The 16,453-nt window shown below is 36.9% G+C and overlaps 1 protein-coding gene across 3 annotated transcripts in view; it reads left to right on the top strand.

Annotated features, from left to right (window-relative positions):
• The first annotated feature begins 3,590 nt into the window (after nt 1-3,590).
• aco1 (aconitase 1, soluble) overlaps nt 3,591-16,453 on the top strand; it is a 36,163-nt gene continuing 23,300 nt past the window's right edge. Inside the window, exons 1-13 of one of the 3 annotated variants that reach the window (XM_055056382.1) lie at nt 3,591-3,724; nt 4,883-5,015; nt 5,101-5,269; nt 10,398-10,535; nt 10,632-10,701; nt 10,779-10,962; nt 11,920-12,059; nt 12,149-12,320; nt 12,506-12,606; nt 12,735-12,851; nt 13,103-13,262; nt 13,347-13,482; nt 14,894-14,978. In XM_055056382.1, coding sequence (XP_054912357.1) covers nt 4,907-5,015; nt 5,101-5,269; nt 10,398-10,535; nt 10,632-10,701; nt 10,779-10,962; nt 11,920-12,059; nt 12,149-12,320; nt 12,506-12,606; nt 12,735-12,851; nt 13,103-13,262; nt 13,347-13,482; nt 14,894-14,978 — 1,581 coding nt within the window. In that variant the 5' untranslated portion in view covers nt 3,591-3,724; nt 4,883-4,906. Of the gene's footprint in view, nt 3,725-4,882; nt 5,016-5,100; nt 5,270-7,462; nt 7,571-10,397; nt 10,536-10,631; nt 10,702-10,778; nt 10,963-11,919; nt 12,060-12,148; nt 12,321-12,505; nt 12,607-12,734; nt 12,852-13,102; nt 13,263-13,346; nt 13,483-14,893; nt 14,979-16,453 lie in introns of all 3 variants that reach the window. The other 2 variants (XM_055056385.1, XM_055056384.1) reach the window with 2 other exon arrangements.

Here is a 16,453-nt window from a genome sequence, read left to right as displayed (position 1 = left end):
AAATAGTTAAAAGAATGTTGGGATTCTCTGTCCCCTCAGTGCCTAACTAGATGTCCTCAGGGAGCTGAGCCTCTCTGAGGCTCTCCCACACACCTGTAAGTAATCCCCTTTCATTCAGCGATGCTTAAGAAGAACCGACGGCTAAACCAGAAAAAGATCATTCAAATCCAGAAAATCACAGACCAAAAGCTTTAACATCAAATCTATGTAAAATAATGGAAACAAATGATTAATAAGAGACAAGCATATTATTTAAATAATAAAGGATATATGTCAAAATATCAAAGTGGTTTTTGAAAAGAGAGGAGTACTAATGATCCAACGCTGTCCAGAGCATGAAATTAGAAGAGCACAAGTAAATAGAGAAAGTGTAGTGGCAGATTTTTTTGATACAGAAAAAGCATATGATGTGATGTGGGTTGAGGGATTATTAATTAAATTATACACATTGGGCATTAAAGGGAAAATATTTAAATGGATTGAAGACTTTTTAACAAATAGGAAAACACAAGTTAGAATTGGTAAAGTAATATCAGGAGTATATTGAGTAGAAAATGGGACTCCACAGGGAAGTGTTATAAGTCTGTTAGTGTTCTCCATTATGATAAATGATATTTATCATAATACGACATCATATTAGAAAAGAAATGGGATGTTCACTTTTTGCAGATGATGGAGCTGTTTGAAAGAGAGGGAAAAATGTAGATTTCATTGTACAGAAATTACAAGACGTTATTGTTGAAATAGAGAAATGGGTGTTGCAATGGGGATTGAAATTTTCAGTTGAAAAAACAAAAGTAATGATATTTACTCAGAAAAAAAATTATTATATAACTAAGAATTAGAGCAAGTAAAGTGAATAAAATTTTTAGGACTATGGTTTGATGAAAAATTAAAATTGAATATAGATATTCAAAAAGTTGTAGATAAATGTAAGAAAATCTTAAATATTTTAAGATGCTTGACTAGCAGTGACTGGGGAGCAGATTGGCAATCACTAAAAGGGATTTATTTATAAGATCTATTATTGACTTTGGTTGTAGAGTTTATGCTTCAGCAGCTAAAACTCAACTGGTTAAATTAGACATTATCCAACATCAACCACACCAAGAGCAGCAGTAGAAATAGAAATGGGAGAAATGCTGTTAGATTTAAGAAGAACAAAAGTAGAAATATATTATTGGTTAAATTTGCAAAACAATAACTTTGATCATCCAACGTGAGAAATTTAAAATCTCCCACGTTGAAAAGAAAGAAATGAGGAATTTTGCATGGAAAACTAAAAAGAAAATTAAAATGAGTGATTTAGAAATGTATTTTATTTTTTTATTTTATTTCCTTTATTTAACCAGGAAAACCTCATTGAGATCTGAACCTCATTTTCAAGAGGGACCTGGGCAGAAGTCTGCAATACACAGCAATCTGGTTACAAAATAAAACCAGCATTTTGTAATCAATTTTACTCAAACAACACCAATATCAATTATACCACCATGGATTCTACCAAAAGCAACAGTAGATATGTCAATAATGGAAAAGAAGCAAGATAAATCTTACATCATAGAGTTATTTAGTAGAGGTACATTTAAACAATTATTAGCAATATATTCAAATGTATAGAGATGCATCAAAATAACTGCAAAAGTAGGAATAGCTTTTGTAGTACCAGAATTCAATATGAAAGTAGGAAAAATTACAGATGGATTATCAGTTTACACAGGAGAAATGTTGGCAACATTATTAGCTTTACAATGTGAAGAAGATATAAAATCATTAAAAACAGGAATATGTTCAGATTCAAACTCTGCATTATTAAATGTAAAATGTAATCAATCAGATACTAGGATGGAGATTTTATTACAAATATCTCATACATTTTTCAGAATACAAAATGTGGGTTTGATAGTTACATTTGTGTTTCAGCACATATTGGAGTAGAAGAGGGCAGATAAAAGGGCAAAGAGGGCAATTCAGAATAATATTAGTTTCACAGTTAAGACAAGAAAATCTGAGGGAAAGAGAAAAACTGATGGAAAAATTACAAAAAAGGTGGGATGACGAAAAAACAGGAAGATGGTTTTATAAAATTCAGAAGATGGTAGGAGAAAGAAGAAATGGAAAACGAAATAGAAAGGAGAAAAGCAAGGTTAAGATTTGGGCATACAGGACTTAATTTTACACTTTTCAACATTCAAAAGCATTCTACTGGCAAATCTGATTACTGTAGAAAATATGAAACAATAGAACATGTTATTTTAGAATATCATTAATATGAAAAAGAGATAAGAAATATGAGGAGAGAGTTTGAATGTATTACGGAAAAGATTAAGTCATGAGATATATTAGGGAATAAACATACAAATAGTTATTTGATTTTTAAAGAAAACTAAATTCTTTCATATAATTTGATTTTAGTAGGTGAATGGAGGATAATATAGATGGTGTTAAGAATTAAAAAGAGGAATAACTTGATTTAGCTCGTTAATTTATTCCTCTGTCCTAGATTCTTTCTAGATTCTTGTGTCTGTATACGTGTGCAGGGAGAAAGAGCAATCATACGACATCAGACTTCAGATATCCAGAGTTTTATCCAGAGAAAATCAATGCAAGAAGAATGTTACAATAAGCATCTCACCTAGATCATCAAAAGTCCAAGACATGAAAAAACAGAAACAATTAACTGAGTAAAAAGGGAAATAAAAACACAAACAAAAGATGCATCTTCTGGGAAACTCTCACTCAGCACAAAGAGATTCAGACTTCTGCTGCAAAACAAACCATTTTATACGAATGTGTATTCTCCTCATTTAAATATATGCATTAGGAGGTGTTTTTTCCTTTGTGTGGGCTGTCTTAAATGTTAATTTTATTACCTCTGAGACCCACTGAAACACCCAGCTCTTCTCGTACCAGCCGCCTTTAGGCGATCTGATTTATAGCGTGGGTCTGGAACGTTATCTCTGCCTCAAAATGATTCAACAAGAAACCAGTTGGTGTTTTTAACCAAGCTTGCACAAAATGTATTGCTAAATAATGACTATAAGTTGGATCTAAAACTAACTAATTAAAAACATGCTTTTTAATGCTTAAATAAATATACCAATATATTTGATTATATGTTGTAACAGACTTCTATAGTTTTTAATGTTTATCTGAACTATTCAACCCTAAGTAAAGAATTTATTGCCCTGATAGCCAATACACTCCCTGTCTGAAATGTTTAGGGAGTATAAGACTGCTTTCTGATTAGACATTTATTTAAGTTCAGAGAGTCACCAGTTGTCTTAGTTTGGATTTGTATCTAAGTTTATCTTAGATACAAATACTATTGTGTACTATTGTGCTACTTTAAAATTCAACAATGGGTAGAAAACAAATTTATGTATGAGTATGTATTTTTAAATATATATGTGTGTGGGGGGGGGGGGTGGGGGGTGTGGGTGTGTGTGTGTGTGTGTGTGTGTGTATGAAGCGATACACCATCACAAACCACACTCCATACCAGTAAGTGGTGGTAATGCTACTAAACGTTTGTTGCCAACCGCCAGTAAATCCAAGAAGAAGAAGAAGAAAGGAAAAAAAAAAAAAAAAAAAAAAAAAAAAAGACGATGATGATGATGAAGAAGAAAGTCCAACCGGAAGTTGAGCCGACCACTGTGGAACGGAGCTGTCATAGTGGAGTCGTGGGTTTTGTTTCGGGTTGTCGCCTCTGCTACAGATTGAAGTAAGTAGTTTCTACCTATCAACAGTTATTAACTAAAGGGTTAACTATGTTCAGGAAGGCATGTCGTGAGTTACTTTTATTACTAATAAGGTGTTTTAACTCATCGTTGCATTAGATGTGCAACCAAGTTAGCTAACATTTCCTTTCCAATACCAATTTATGCTCATTGTGAAGCAAAAAATAAAATTTGCAGTGATGTCTGTGTGATTAATACTTTCACGCCATGTTCTGAGACCAACAGTGTTTGACAACAATGTCCTGCTAAGGAGCTTAGCTAATGCTAAGTGACGCAAGAGGCTCAGTGGAATAGAAGTACTGGAAGCATGAATGAAAATCCCATAATGGAGCTTTCTGGGAAATGACAGCGTTAATGTAATAACATATTCATTTTAGTGACTACTGAGCCAATACTAAGCAACTGCCTGTCACTGTTAAAACATTTATTTGTATTACTTATGCTGTGTTGTGTGTCACCCAGCAGACATTCAGGCTGTGCAGCAGCAACGTTTTTTCTCTCCTATCAGTTGAACTCTGCCAGATCAAGGCTTGAACAAGGAAATCGTGTGGCAGAACTTGTGTTTTGAATCACACACATCCACTGCTTGTAAAAGAAGAGATGACTTGTCTCATATTTACCTGTGCTCTTTTTCTCCTGGACATTTTCACAGATTGGCAAAGAATTTGGGTTATGTAAGGTTTCATTGGCCACTTGTTTCACCTTTGTATGCTCTGCAGTGTTGGCTAATCCATTTAATCTTTATTAAGGACAGTGCACATTAAATCAACACTACTGTATAGATTGTAAATGAGCCAGATTATAGCATAATTGCTAATTTCCATCTGTAGTCCTAGACAAGGAGACCCAAACAACAAAAAGACATTATAAACATACAATCAAGAATTAACAAACATTTAACAAACATTCACAAAAAACACAGTAAAAAGTTAGTTAAAATGATGACATGTCTGGGAAGTTTTAATAATCAGTTTCAGGTGTTTTTTAAAAACGCTATAGGTGGAAGACTCTGATCCTAGCCGGCACACTGTTCACTGAGGAAGTTCACACGCTCTGTCTGTGGATTAGCCCACCATCCTTTGCTCTCTCTCTGCACATGTAATAATTGTAAGAGGCTTATAAACATTTCTCTATTCATTTAGCTGTCTTCATACCTAAAGAACAGGATGCTTACCGCAGGAAGCAATCCCTTCCAACATATAGTGGAGCCTCTTAGCCCTGAGGTACCAGAGCAGAGGTTTTTCAATCTTCTTAAACTTGGAGATCCCAGATATGGTAACAACAAAATGAATCTTTCTGAAACTTGTTCTAATCATCATATGTACTGAATGTTTGTTGCCACTATATATCTGCTCTTCAGACAGGCTGCCGTTCTCCATCCGGGTCCTGTTGGAATCAGCCATCAGAAACTGTGATGAGTTTCTAGTGAAGAGCTTAGATGTGGAAAACATCCTAAACTGGCAGCAAACCCAGACTCAAAGTGTGGAGGTACCATTCAGGCCGGCTCGTGTCATCCTCCAAGACTTCACGTGGGTTCTTTCATTTTTACTTTTACCAACTCTGCAGCCTGACAAAAAATGAAAAATTATGCTGACACTTGGTAACTGCTGATACCTTTGTTCCAACATTATGATGACTGCTGTTAAAAAAATATTACAAACATATTAAATTCTCAATCATTTTAATGTGTCAAATAACTAATACTTATTATGCATGTTGTGCATAATAAGTACTCTTTTTCACCACAAAATGTCAGCCCTGCAAAAGGGAATAATAAAACAGACACAGACACGAAGTTACTCCTTTTGCTTCCAGTGTTGTAATGTATTTTCAAGAACAGTTTTAAACATTACATAGTCACATACTGAGTACTGAACATTGTACACAAACATTTTGGTTATCTTCATACAGTAATAAGAAATGTAGCACTGGTCACAGCTAGCCAGAAAGCTAATGTGAGTATAACTCTTAATAAAACTCAAGTTACTGCAAAGAACACAAACACTCCCTGTTCATTCAGCAAACATAATAAACCTAAATAAAAATGTAAACCTTATAAGTCTGAATTTTACCTGCAAAAGGGAATAATGAAAACAGATACGGACACAACGTTACTCCTTTCGCTTCCAGTGTTGTAATGGAGGAATGCATTCCACCACCCCATGTCAGACGAAACCAATCGAGACACAATCAGTAAATGAACTCTCAAACTTTTAGATCTGATATTAACAAAATTAAGAGTATTATACCCTGTAACAAAAGCTCTACCTCAGCTGTTATCTGTGTCCCACCCAAACTCTTCTTTAGTTGTTAGACAAACTTTTGAACTTTTCTTCTGCTCTTCAACATTCTGTTCTTTGTTGAAAGAAAATGGAAACCATTCCACCATTATAGAACTGTAAACATTTATGCTGTAATAAAAAAGAGTGCAGGGTTTCCCCCGGAAAACTTGCTAAACAGTGCACTACCTGCCCACCGTGTTTTTGTATTAAAAATTTTACATTGACAGGAAAGGTCAAATATTTCCTATGTTACTCGAAGACACTGGCGACATTAATTGAGTCCACAACTATAGTGTCTTAAAAACAACAAATAAAAAATACATAATTTAAATAAATATCAATAATTTGCACTTCTTTCAAATCCAAATTAAGTCAGCAGTTAGTGGATCTAAGAGCACTATGTAATGCTGACAACCACATTTACAACCAGCCTAAGGCATAAATGAACTAAGCAGCTGCTTTAGGCCCTCCAGGCCTTTAAATGCTGTCATTTTAACACAGAGCACAAATATAGAAATTTTATATTTGCTTATTAAGATTATCAATGCTGTTACTTTTGATTTTGTTGTCTCAGCATAGATAAAGTATTTAAAATGGTTTAACATTTGAATTGAAAATTTTAAGGAGCTGGCAAGTTAACTTAAAAGTGCAAAGAACAATATTCATAATTAGATTGTTTTGTTACAATCTAATAATGTGAGTTTAATCTTTGAGTTTGTGCTCTTTTTGTTCACAAATATCGTATTTTTCGGACTATAAGCCCTACTTTTTTCCCATGCTTTGAACTATGCGGCTTGTAGCTCAGTGCAGCTTTTCTGTTGACTTTTCTTCAACCGCCACAGGGCTCTTTAGCAGGAAGTGAATCATTGGAAGTCAAAATTGGAAATCAAAGAAGAAAGTGCTAATTTTTATTTAAAACAAGCAAAATGAAATGAGAAATGTTTTCAAACTCACACCCCACACGAAGAAGTTCGTATGATGCAGCTTTTAAGTTGAGATCTAAAGATCTGGTGCTACAGTACGGAAATAGAGCCACTGCACTTAAGCTCGGATCCATGATTCGTCGAGATGCAGGACTGTGTCCTTAGTTGCAGATTTATTAAGGACACAATTTACAGAGACCAATTAACCTGACAGTTATGTTTTTGAACTGTGGGAAGAAGCCGGATGCACAGGGAGAACATAAATACTCCATGCAGAACCCAGGACCTTTTTGCTGAAAGGCAACAGTGTTACCAACTGCGCCACTGCAGTGGCTGAGAATCGAATCTGTGATACTGAGGATGCTGACAATGAGTTTAAACAGCTGATGAAACAGCTAAAAGGTGACAGCGAGTTCCTTAAAAAGAAAATCGACCAGCTGGAAAATCATACCAGGAGAAATAATATTTGAGTGTTGGGTGTAAAAATAGGCTCTGTGCCCTGTGAAATTCTTCACAGCTTGGATACCAGAGATGTTGGGAGATGGCGGCCCATATGCAGCAGCTCAGAGGCTGGCGGTGGAAATTGAACAAGCACACAGGACCGTGACTAGGGAGCCCAGACCAGGTGAACCACCTCGTACCACCCCAAGACCTGTCCTGATTCGTCTCCTGTGATTTCAAGATCGAAAGAAAATTTAGGCTTTGGCTAAAGAGATTGCTTCGACAACATGACAATAAACTTTTTTCCCTGATATGAGTCCAGAATTAGCCAGATGCCACAAACATCTTGTCCCCGCAAGCAATTTAAGCAAGAAACACCCCCTGCTATGTGCAATCCTTCCTGCACACCTCAAGGTCCAATCGGACGTCAGAGGAACCCACTTTTTTCACACCGCAGACGAAGCCTTTACATTAATCAACTCCCTGGCACAACGGGAGCAGCAGGCGTCCATGACCAGTGATCACTGACTATTAACACCGAGTCAGAAAGTGGCACAGAATGAATTGTTAAGATGCCTGACACTTTTGGTCACCATCAGGTCTATTTCTCCAGAGACAGTGAATAGGATCCATACTGGCTCCTCGACAACTGGCGGTACAATGATCCATCTTGATCCTTCTAATTACATATGGCTTATCGTTATTTCTTTTCCAGTCTTTTCCATTTTATTAGTGAATACCATTATGTGGAGGTACACTGGTTAATGATATTTAATCTTTTAAAAGTTTGGAATGTTATTGCTTACAGTTCATTGGTGTGCCAATATTTCATTACAATGGATAATTGTCCTTATATCTGGGTGAACAAGAAATGTTTCTCTGATGGTTAAAATGTATATTCCAAGGTTGCTATGACAGTGTTTGTTTTTGCAATTATAAATTTTAAGAGAAATTGCATGTTGAATTCATATGTTAGTTTAGAAAGATGGAGAGGTGAGCAATCCTTCAAGTGCTCACCTCTTGAAGCACTTGAAGAGGTGAGCACTTGAAGGTTTATGTTTGGTTGCCAGGAAGTTGAGCTGGCAATCAAGAAGAGTGGGGAATATTAAATGTTATTGTCCTTCTCTTTTGTATCCTCCTCCCTTCCTCCCAAAAAAGAAAAATACTTTCAACTATCAGAGAGACATAATGGAGCAGCCAATGTTAATATTAAGTCAGTTGAAATTTGTAAGATTTACTGTCAAAAAATTAATAGCTCTACAAAAAGAGAAAGAGTCCATACTTACCTGAAAAAAAGTTAACCTGATATTTATTTCTAAGAAACATATTTATCTCACAGTAAGCATAAAAAGCTAAAAAGAGATTGGGTGGGTCCAGTTTTTTTTCTTTTTTTTTTCTTCGTTTAGTTCAAAGTCCAGATGAATATTAATTTTGCTGCATAAAAACCTTCCTTTTGTTGAAGTGATATCTGACGCTTTGGGTAGATTTATTTTGACACAAGGATTGACTGAGCTTCCTGTAATCAAGCTGGACTCGACAGGATCTATGAGTGATACTCTGTCACTCATCCAATGTCTGATTCATATACATTTTTATTTAATCCTTATTGATTACCCCTTGCCCCCATCTTGCCCTTCTTGTATTATATTATCGTAAATGTATTTTACTTCAGGTATGTCTTATTGTTTGAATTTTACTTGATACTGAACCAATTTTGTCCTGTCAATTAATAATAGTGACATTGTTACTACAAAAATCCCAAATAAAGTATTCAAAATAAATGTCCTTACATGGGAGACTGTGTCCAATTTTAGTCTCCCATGTCAGGACATGGGAGAGATCAAACTGCAATAACACGTTAGGGGGCCAAAGCGCAGGGGCCCCAGCGGTGTGATTGGTGCACACTTCCACCTTAATGCCCTGTTCAATTCATCAACTATAAACCCATCTTTCAGGAACAATTCTGCCCAGCCAGTTATATTCTCAGTGCAGAAGAGGTGCTGTAGTCCAGCTTATTTAAAAAGAATATGTATATATGTATATTTTTTCATTTTCTACATAAAAAACAAGCAACATGTAACTTGGCCCCCCACCAATTAGGCAAGTAAAGCCTAGCAGTCTGCCAGGCTTTACACTAGGAGAAACCCTGGAGTATGTTTTATTAGAAATAGTTTGTTGCACTGTCCTAGTTAATGTACCTTTTGTATTTTCAGTTAAAATAGAAGTTTAGATAGTCCAAATAAAATTACATTTACACATTTTTCCTTCATTATCTTAAGTAAAACAATGAGAAAAAGGATATGTCAGACATTTAAATATTAATATTTTCAAGATTTGAAATTTACATAGGAGTCCATGCTAATTTTCGGGGTGATGATTTTTGTCTATTTAACTTCCTGGCTGATGCCTTCAGGTGTGACTTCAATATTCCTGCATAATGTTCTTTCCTCATGATTTGGTCTGTTTTATGAAGTGTACCAGTTACTACTGCAGCAAAACAGCCCCAAAACATGACGCAGCCACTCACACTTCATAGACAGAAAGTATGAGGATGGGTTGTTCCCAAGCATCCCAGTTTTTCCTCCATTGTAGTTATGCTCATTATGGCCAAATATTTTCATCTCAGGCTTATTAAACCACAGGACATGTCTCCAAAAATGAGTAACTTTGTCCGTGTGTCTTTGCAAACTACAGTCTGGCTTTTTTATATTTATTTTTGGAGTCATGACTTCCTCCTCACTCCTCAGCTCAAACTGTCTTACCAGCTTCAGTCACATCTTCAAAAGCTCTGGCTTTTTCTGGGGTCTAATTGTCTTTATTAGTACCAGCCTATTCTTGTCCTGTTCAATGAAAGTATAAAACACAAAATGTTCCAAAACAGGTTTTCTCAAATATATAGCTGTACATTATTGTAATTGTCAGAAAACCTGTAAAAAATGTGTTTGTATTTGAAAAGTTTCAAAATAAGTTTTAAGTGCATGTCTGTCTATTGACATTGTCTGTCTTTGCAGTGGTGTTCCTGCTGTGGTAGACTTCGCTGCCATGCGGGATGCCGTGATGAAGTTGGGCGGTGACCCAGAAAAGATTAATCCAGTTTGTCCTGCTGACCTCGTTATTGATCACTCCATCCAAGTGGACTTCAACAGGAAGTAAGACCTTGGAGTTCTCACCATCGTTGAATCATTCTGTAGATGGTGTGTTATCCTGCTGTCTGATCTCTTGATGGGTCTTGTTTCTTCCTCCAGGTCTGACAGCCTTCAAAAAAACCAGGATTTAGAGTTTGACCGCAATAGAGAAAGATTTCAGTTTTTGAAGGTATATATTAAAAACAACTTCTTTGTCCATACTGTTTGAAGTAACTAGATTGTTAACATGATGCCTGTTTTTCCCAGTGGGGGTCCAAAGCCTTCAAGAACATGCGGATCATTCCTCCCGGTTCAGGAATTGTTCACCAGGTCAACCTGGAGTATTTGGCCCGGGTAGTGTTTAATTACAATGGCTTCTTCTACCCAGACAGTCTGGTGGGCACAGACTCCCACACCACCATGATTGACGGGCTGGGTGTTCTTGGCTGGGGTGAGACCATAACGCAAACAACCCTCATCTTATTCTAATCTATTTGGTTTGTCTGAACCACAGCAAGTACGAAGTCAATTATATTCTTGATGTTTGACTTTACAGTGTTACCTGCAGATTATCATGTTGTCAGACTTTTACAAAATTTTTATCTCACAAAGCCATATTTTAATTGGAAGGCAAGCATCTGATTTCTATTTTGTTGCGTACATTTCTTTGCAACTGCCAGAAGGACTTCTGTAATAAGGCAGCGACTCTTCTTACAGAGAAAGAAGAGTAATAACTAATGGTAGTTATTGCTTGACCATTATAGCTGTTAGTCCAGCAATAATGGAAGTTATTGCTGGACTTGTGTTAGAGCCGTAGTCCACCTGTAGGTTCCTCTGTATCACTGAATACCTCTGCACTGCTTAAAGATAAACTTTATCTTTAAGCTACTGCTGACAAAAATGTCAGCAGTAGTTGTAATATAAGTGGTGACATCACTGTCAAGTTGTCATAACGAAGACATTTTGAATCATGTCAACTTTGTATTAAAAGTGTCATGATTTACCGAATGTTTATAACAGTCATAGATATTCATGAAGACTTACTCATGTTCATGACAGTCTTATTCATAACCCATCAAATAAAACTAGCCTACTTTTAAAGGGCCGATGTCCTGCATGTTCCACATGTTCCTGCTGAAAGACTCCTGCTGAAATAGCCGACCTATTTTCTGTCTGTCAGAAGTTCTGCTGAAACCTCCTAGTGACTGGTTCCAGTGGTCCCTTTGTGTTCTAGTAGAGAAACATTTAAAGCATGATCAGGGACGCTAACTCTGGCCCTAAAATAAGGTTGATATCAGTTCAACTATCCAGAAAACAAAACCCTGGAGATAAATAATGTACATTCATAGCATGTCATCTTTGAAGGTACTGATTAGCTGTTGAATTAAAGTCAGCCTTTGCTGTTCAGGTGTTGGAGGCATTGAAGCAGAAGCTGTTATGCTGGGGCAGCCAATAAGCATGGTGCTTCCTGAGGTGGTGGGATACAAACTGCATGGGACACCAGACAAGCTCATCACCTCCACTGACATCGTCCTCACTGTGACTAAGGTAATTAGTCAGAGGTTATCTGCAGAAATGACAACAAAATGGTCCTGTGTCCCTGACATTTTGTCCTCCTCCACTTCTTGGACCTGAAGCACCTCCGTCAGGTGGGTGTTGTGGGGAAGTTTGTGGAATTTTTCGGCCCAGGTGTGGCCCAGCTATCTATTGCTGACAGAGCCACCATTGCTAATATGTGTCCGGAGTATGGAGCCACAGCAGCTTTCTTCCCAGTGGATGACATCAGTGTGAAGTACCTGGAGCAGACTGGTGAGAGTCCAGCTGTGTGAATTAGAGTTCTCTTATTTCTGAAGACTTTTAAGATTGCTAGATTTACTCAGTCGAAAATATGTGATTTTCAGCAGCTACTGCTCTTTGTGCTCTGTCAGTTTGAAGCTATGGATAGTGGACGTTTTTCCTCATTCATCAAAAGTAATGATAGTGTCTTGTTTTAGGACGAGAACCAGAAACTCTGGCCTACATTACCAAGTATCTGAAGGCAACAGGCATGTTCAGAGACTACAATAATACTGCCCAGGATCCAGATTTCACTCAGGTAATTAAGCTCATCTTTGTCAAAACATTAATCAGGCAAATCTTGCATGATTTGTTTCAAAACTGAAAAAATAAATCATTAAGACTGATCGAAGATTTAAGAATCTGTGTTTTTCGTTTCTCTTTAAGGTAGTGCAGTTAGACCTTGGCACAGTGGTTCCTTGCTGCAGTGGTCCCAAAAGGCCGCAGGACAGGATTCCCGTTTCTGACATGAAAATGGATTTTGAATCTTGTTTAGGAGCAAAGGTTGGTTCAGTTTGCGTTGGGTTAGTTTTATACAATAGAAGGGTCAACAAAAGGCACAACACAGTACCGAAAGTTATATTAAGCATTTCAACTTTTGAGCTTATTCAACTTTATACTGTATTTTACCATGATTTATTATGTCTGTGAAATCCAGTGGTGAATACCATTAAATAGTGACTCTTCTATTTTTTATTGCTATACAGAGCTTTATAATGAACCTATTTAATTTGACCATTCAATTCTGATCTTAGCAAGGATTTAAGGGTTTCCAGGTGGCACCTGAACGCCATGACGCTGCGGTCCCCTTCCAGTTCGGTGGGAAGGAGTATACTCTGGGCCACGGCTCAGTAGTCATTGCTGCTATCACCAGCTGCACCAACACCAGCAACCCGTCTGTCATGCTTGGAGCAGGTAGATGTACTTATGTCCATGGCTTTAATGCTGAAATGACCCATTGTCCCAATCAAAACTGACTGCTAGCATGTGTTGTTCCAGGGCTTCTTGCTAAGAAAGCAATAGAGTATGGTCTAAGTGTGAAGCCATACATAAAGACCAGCCTGTCACCTGGCAGTGGAGTGGTGACCTACTACCTGAAGAAGAGTGGCGTCATGGACTGCATGTCTCAACTGGGGTAAGCTGCTCAATAGTTATGTCTGAGTTTATAGACTCTTGATGTACTCACTCATGTCGGCTGGCTTAGACAACTAACTAGAGAAACATTATTTACATTTTAAGTTATACTTTGGGTCAATATCTTAGGTGTTTTCAATAATTTGCTTAATTGGAATAATATATATTTTAAAATGTCTATTTTTAGAAAATTGCGACATTGGTGGTCCTTGTATTTTCAGCCTGGCAGTTCATTTTTTCGTTTGAAATGAAAAAACAAAAATAGACTTGTTTATTTGTTGATCAAACCAAAATCGGAAATCAGATAACTGCTACGACAACTACATATGACTATTCGGTTCGTGTATTTTCAGGCAGTTTGTTTTTCCATTAGAAGTGAAAAATTAAAAAACAAAAATAGACTTGGTTTTTGTTTTATTCATTAAACCAAAATCAGAAATCAGATAACGGCTCAGCTTGGTTCTTTATCTGATTCCCTCTGACAAAATATAGGCGTGAGAGGGAAGACAGACATACCAGGCTGATCAATTTCAGTGAAGTGGGATGCGGCCAATTAAAAATAAATAAATAAATGTGCCGACGATGTTCAGTGGAGCACAGTGTGCTGTATGATAATGATAACAGACAGAATGGATCAGGAGAGGAAGACTGCAGACCCGTCAGAACCTGAAGAACCAGGCATCATTTATTATTATTTATTCTTTATTTAAAGATGAGTTGTATACGTTTATATGTGTATCAAACCAATTAGTCCTCAGTGTCCCTACAGCCCTTAGACTCAAAATGGTTAGTGATTCTTGTTCTAGGACTTGGCAGGGGGACACTTGAGTTCAAATGTCTTTACTCAATATTACTACAGTGGTGTTCTGATGTATATGATAAGTCAGATCAGATGCAGTGTCCAGTCAGTAACTATTATGCAACAAGAACAATTAAATTAAAGTTTCATTTCTATTGTGGTTTGACTGCTGTATTTTTAAACCTACTTAACACAAAATTAATGTTATTCAGCTGTGAGGATGGAGAGACAGAAGAGAAGATGACAGGGGAAGGCAGCAGGTTGGTCTAATATGAGGTGGAAATGAGGGAACAGCTACTTAAGCCCAAGCAATATTTTTTAAACTTTATTTTGAAAAACTATTAAGAGCTGTAATTTTTACATCTAATATATAATGCTCTTTTTGACCATATGACTTAGTGGAGAACACTAAAGATGAGGGGTGAAGGAGACAGACATGAGGTCAGTGATAGAGGAGACAAGTGATGACATCAGGTGGGAATAATAACATTAGGGAGGCAACAAAAAACTAACTTGAATTTTTCTTTTTTTTCATTTCAAACAAAAAATCGAACTGCCTGAAAATACATGGACTTACATTCTACTTTAACAGTTGTTTTTTGTCTCATGTCAGCTTTGAGGTTGTTGGCTATGGTTGCATGACGTGTATTGGAAACAGTGGTCCACTCCCTGATTCAGTGGTGGAGGCCATATCTAAGGTATGTTTAACACACAATGTCTTCTATACTTAGTCTTCTTGGATGGGATATAGATTTAGTAAAATGTGTGCTCCTGGAGGACATCAATGTCCATATGGGAGATGATGCTGTTTCTCCTGTGTGACAACATTTTTTATTTTCCTGAAAGTAAAAGTACAGTTTAGACCATTGAAACAGCATTCTAGGAAGTACAGCTTCTTCCTGGAATGCTGGAAGTACAAACATCTATGATTGTAAATCTACAATTATCTCCTTTGTTTTGTTCACATTCTATACAATAACACAAAGCGCTCCACCAACTCTCTGTCCTCAGCTTCTTGTCCATCTCTGATACACTTGTCAACCGCAGAGTCATCTGAAGATTTCTGGAGATGACAGAAGTCAGACTTGTGGTGGAAGTTTGACGTGTACAGAGTGAAAAGGAAACTGGTTAAACACACAGTCCTTCAGTTTCACAAACTGTGGTCTGTTTGTGATGTAGAAATAGATCCGAGTGATTGTTGAGGCCTCCATCTGTGTCTTCTGGAGTTTCTGAAAGAGCAGATCAGACTGAATTGTGCTAAATGTTATGGAGAAATCAAAGAACATAATCCTCACAGGACTGCCTGCTTTGTCCAGATGACAGTGGGTTTGTTGAAGCTGGTAAATGATCGCGTCTTCATCTCTATGGTAATATGTAAACTACAGGGGGGGGCCCTGATAGCTTTTTTGTTTTGGTTAGTCTATAGTCTTTGATGAGTGATTGGTGACTTTTCTTTTGGTACCAGAACAAGGCAGTATGTCTTCTCTCCGGTTAGGCTAAACTTGAAAGGTTGTTGTAGAGTCTCAAATAACTACTGCTCACCTCAACTTTTGGGTTCTCTAGCCTGAAACACAGTTGTGGACGTCAGGGCCTGCGAGTTCTTCACTGCAAGCCTTAGCATTATCGTAATCACTAATATATATCGACAACCTCATTTAAAAAAGTTAGTTAAGTTAAATGTTACTGATATACTTCAGTTGTCTATTCTATTCTTTTACAACATTCTCTTGCCTTCTCTGTTTCTTTTATATGCCTATGTGGCTTATTGGTGTCTCGTCCAATCAGATTTCAGTATCTATGTGTTGCCAGCGTCAACCTAATCTGGCCAGGGCCTTCAGAATCGGTGTTGGAGGCCTACACTAACTAAACAATATAGCACCAGAACTGTGGCAAGCCGTTTTAACATAAATTCGGTTTTGTCTGACTGTCCGTAATTACATTCTAGATATCTAAAAATGCATTTTGAGTAGACAAAACTATATTTTGACTCTCCAGAATGGTAATTTAATATATCTGCATTTGCATTCTGACTAAGAATAATCAAGATATTTTTAATTACATTTTGACAAGTCAAAATTACTGGGTCTGACATTTGACGGGTTAACCCTAACCCAGTATATGCACATATTCTACAACATCAACACAACCAAAAATTATAAAACTATAAGTAAAT

This window comes from Poeciliopsis prolifica, unplaced genomic scaffold (genome assembly GCF_027474105.1).
Source record: "Poeciliopsis prolifica strain line A6 unplaced genomic scaffold, Auburn_PproV2 SCAFFOLD045, whole genome shotgun sequence".
Classification (NCBI taxonomy): Eukaryota; Metazoa; Chordata; class Actinopteri; order Cyprinodontiformes; family Poeciliidae; genus Poeciliopsis; species Poeciliopsis prolifica.
This window is presented reverse-complemented; position numbering and strand designations above follow the sequence as displayed.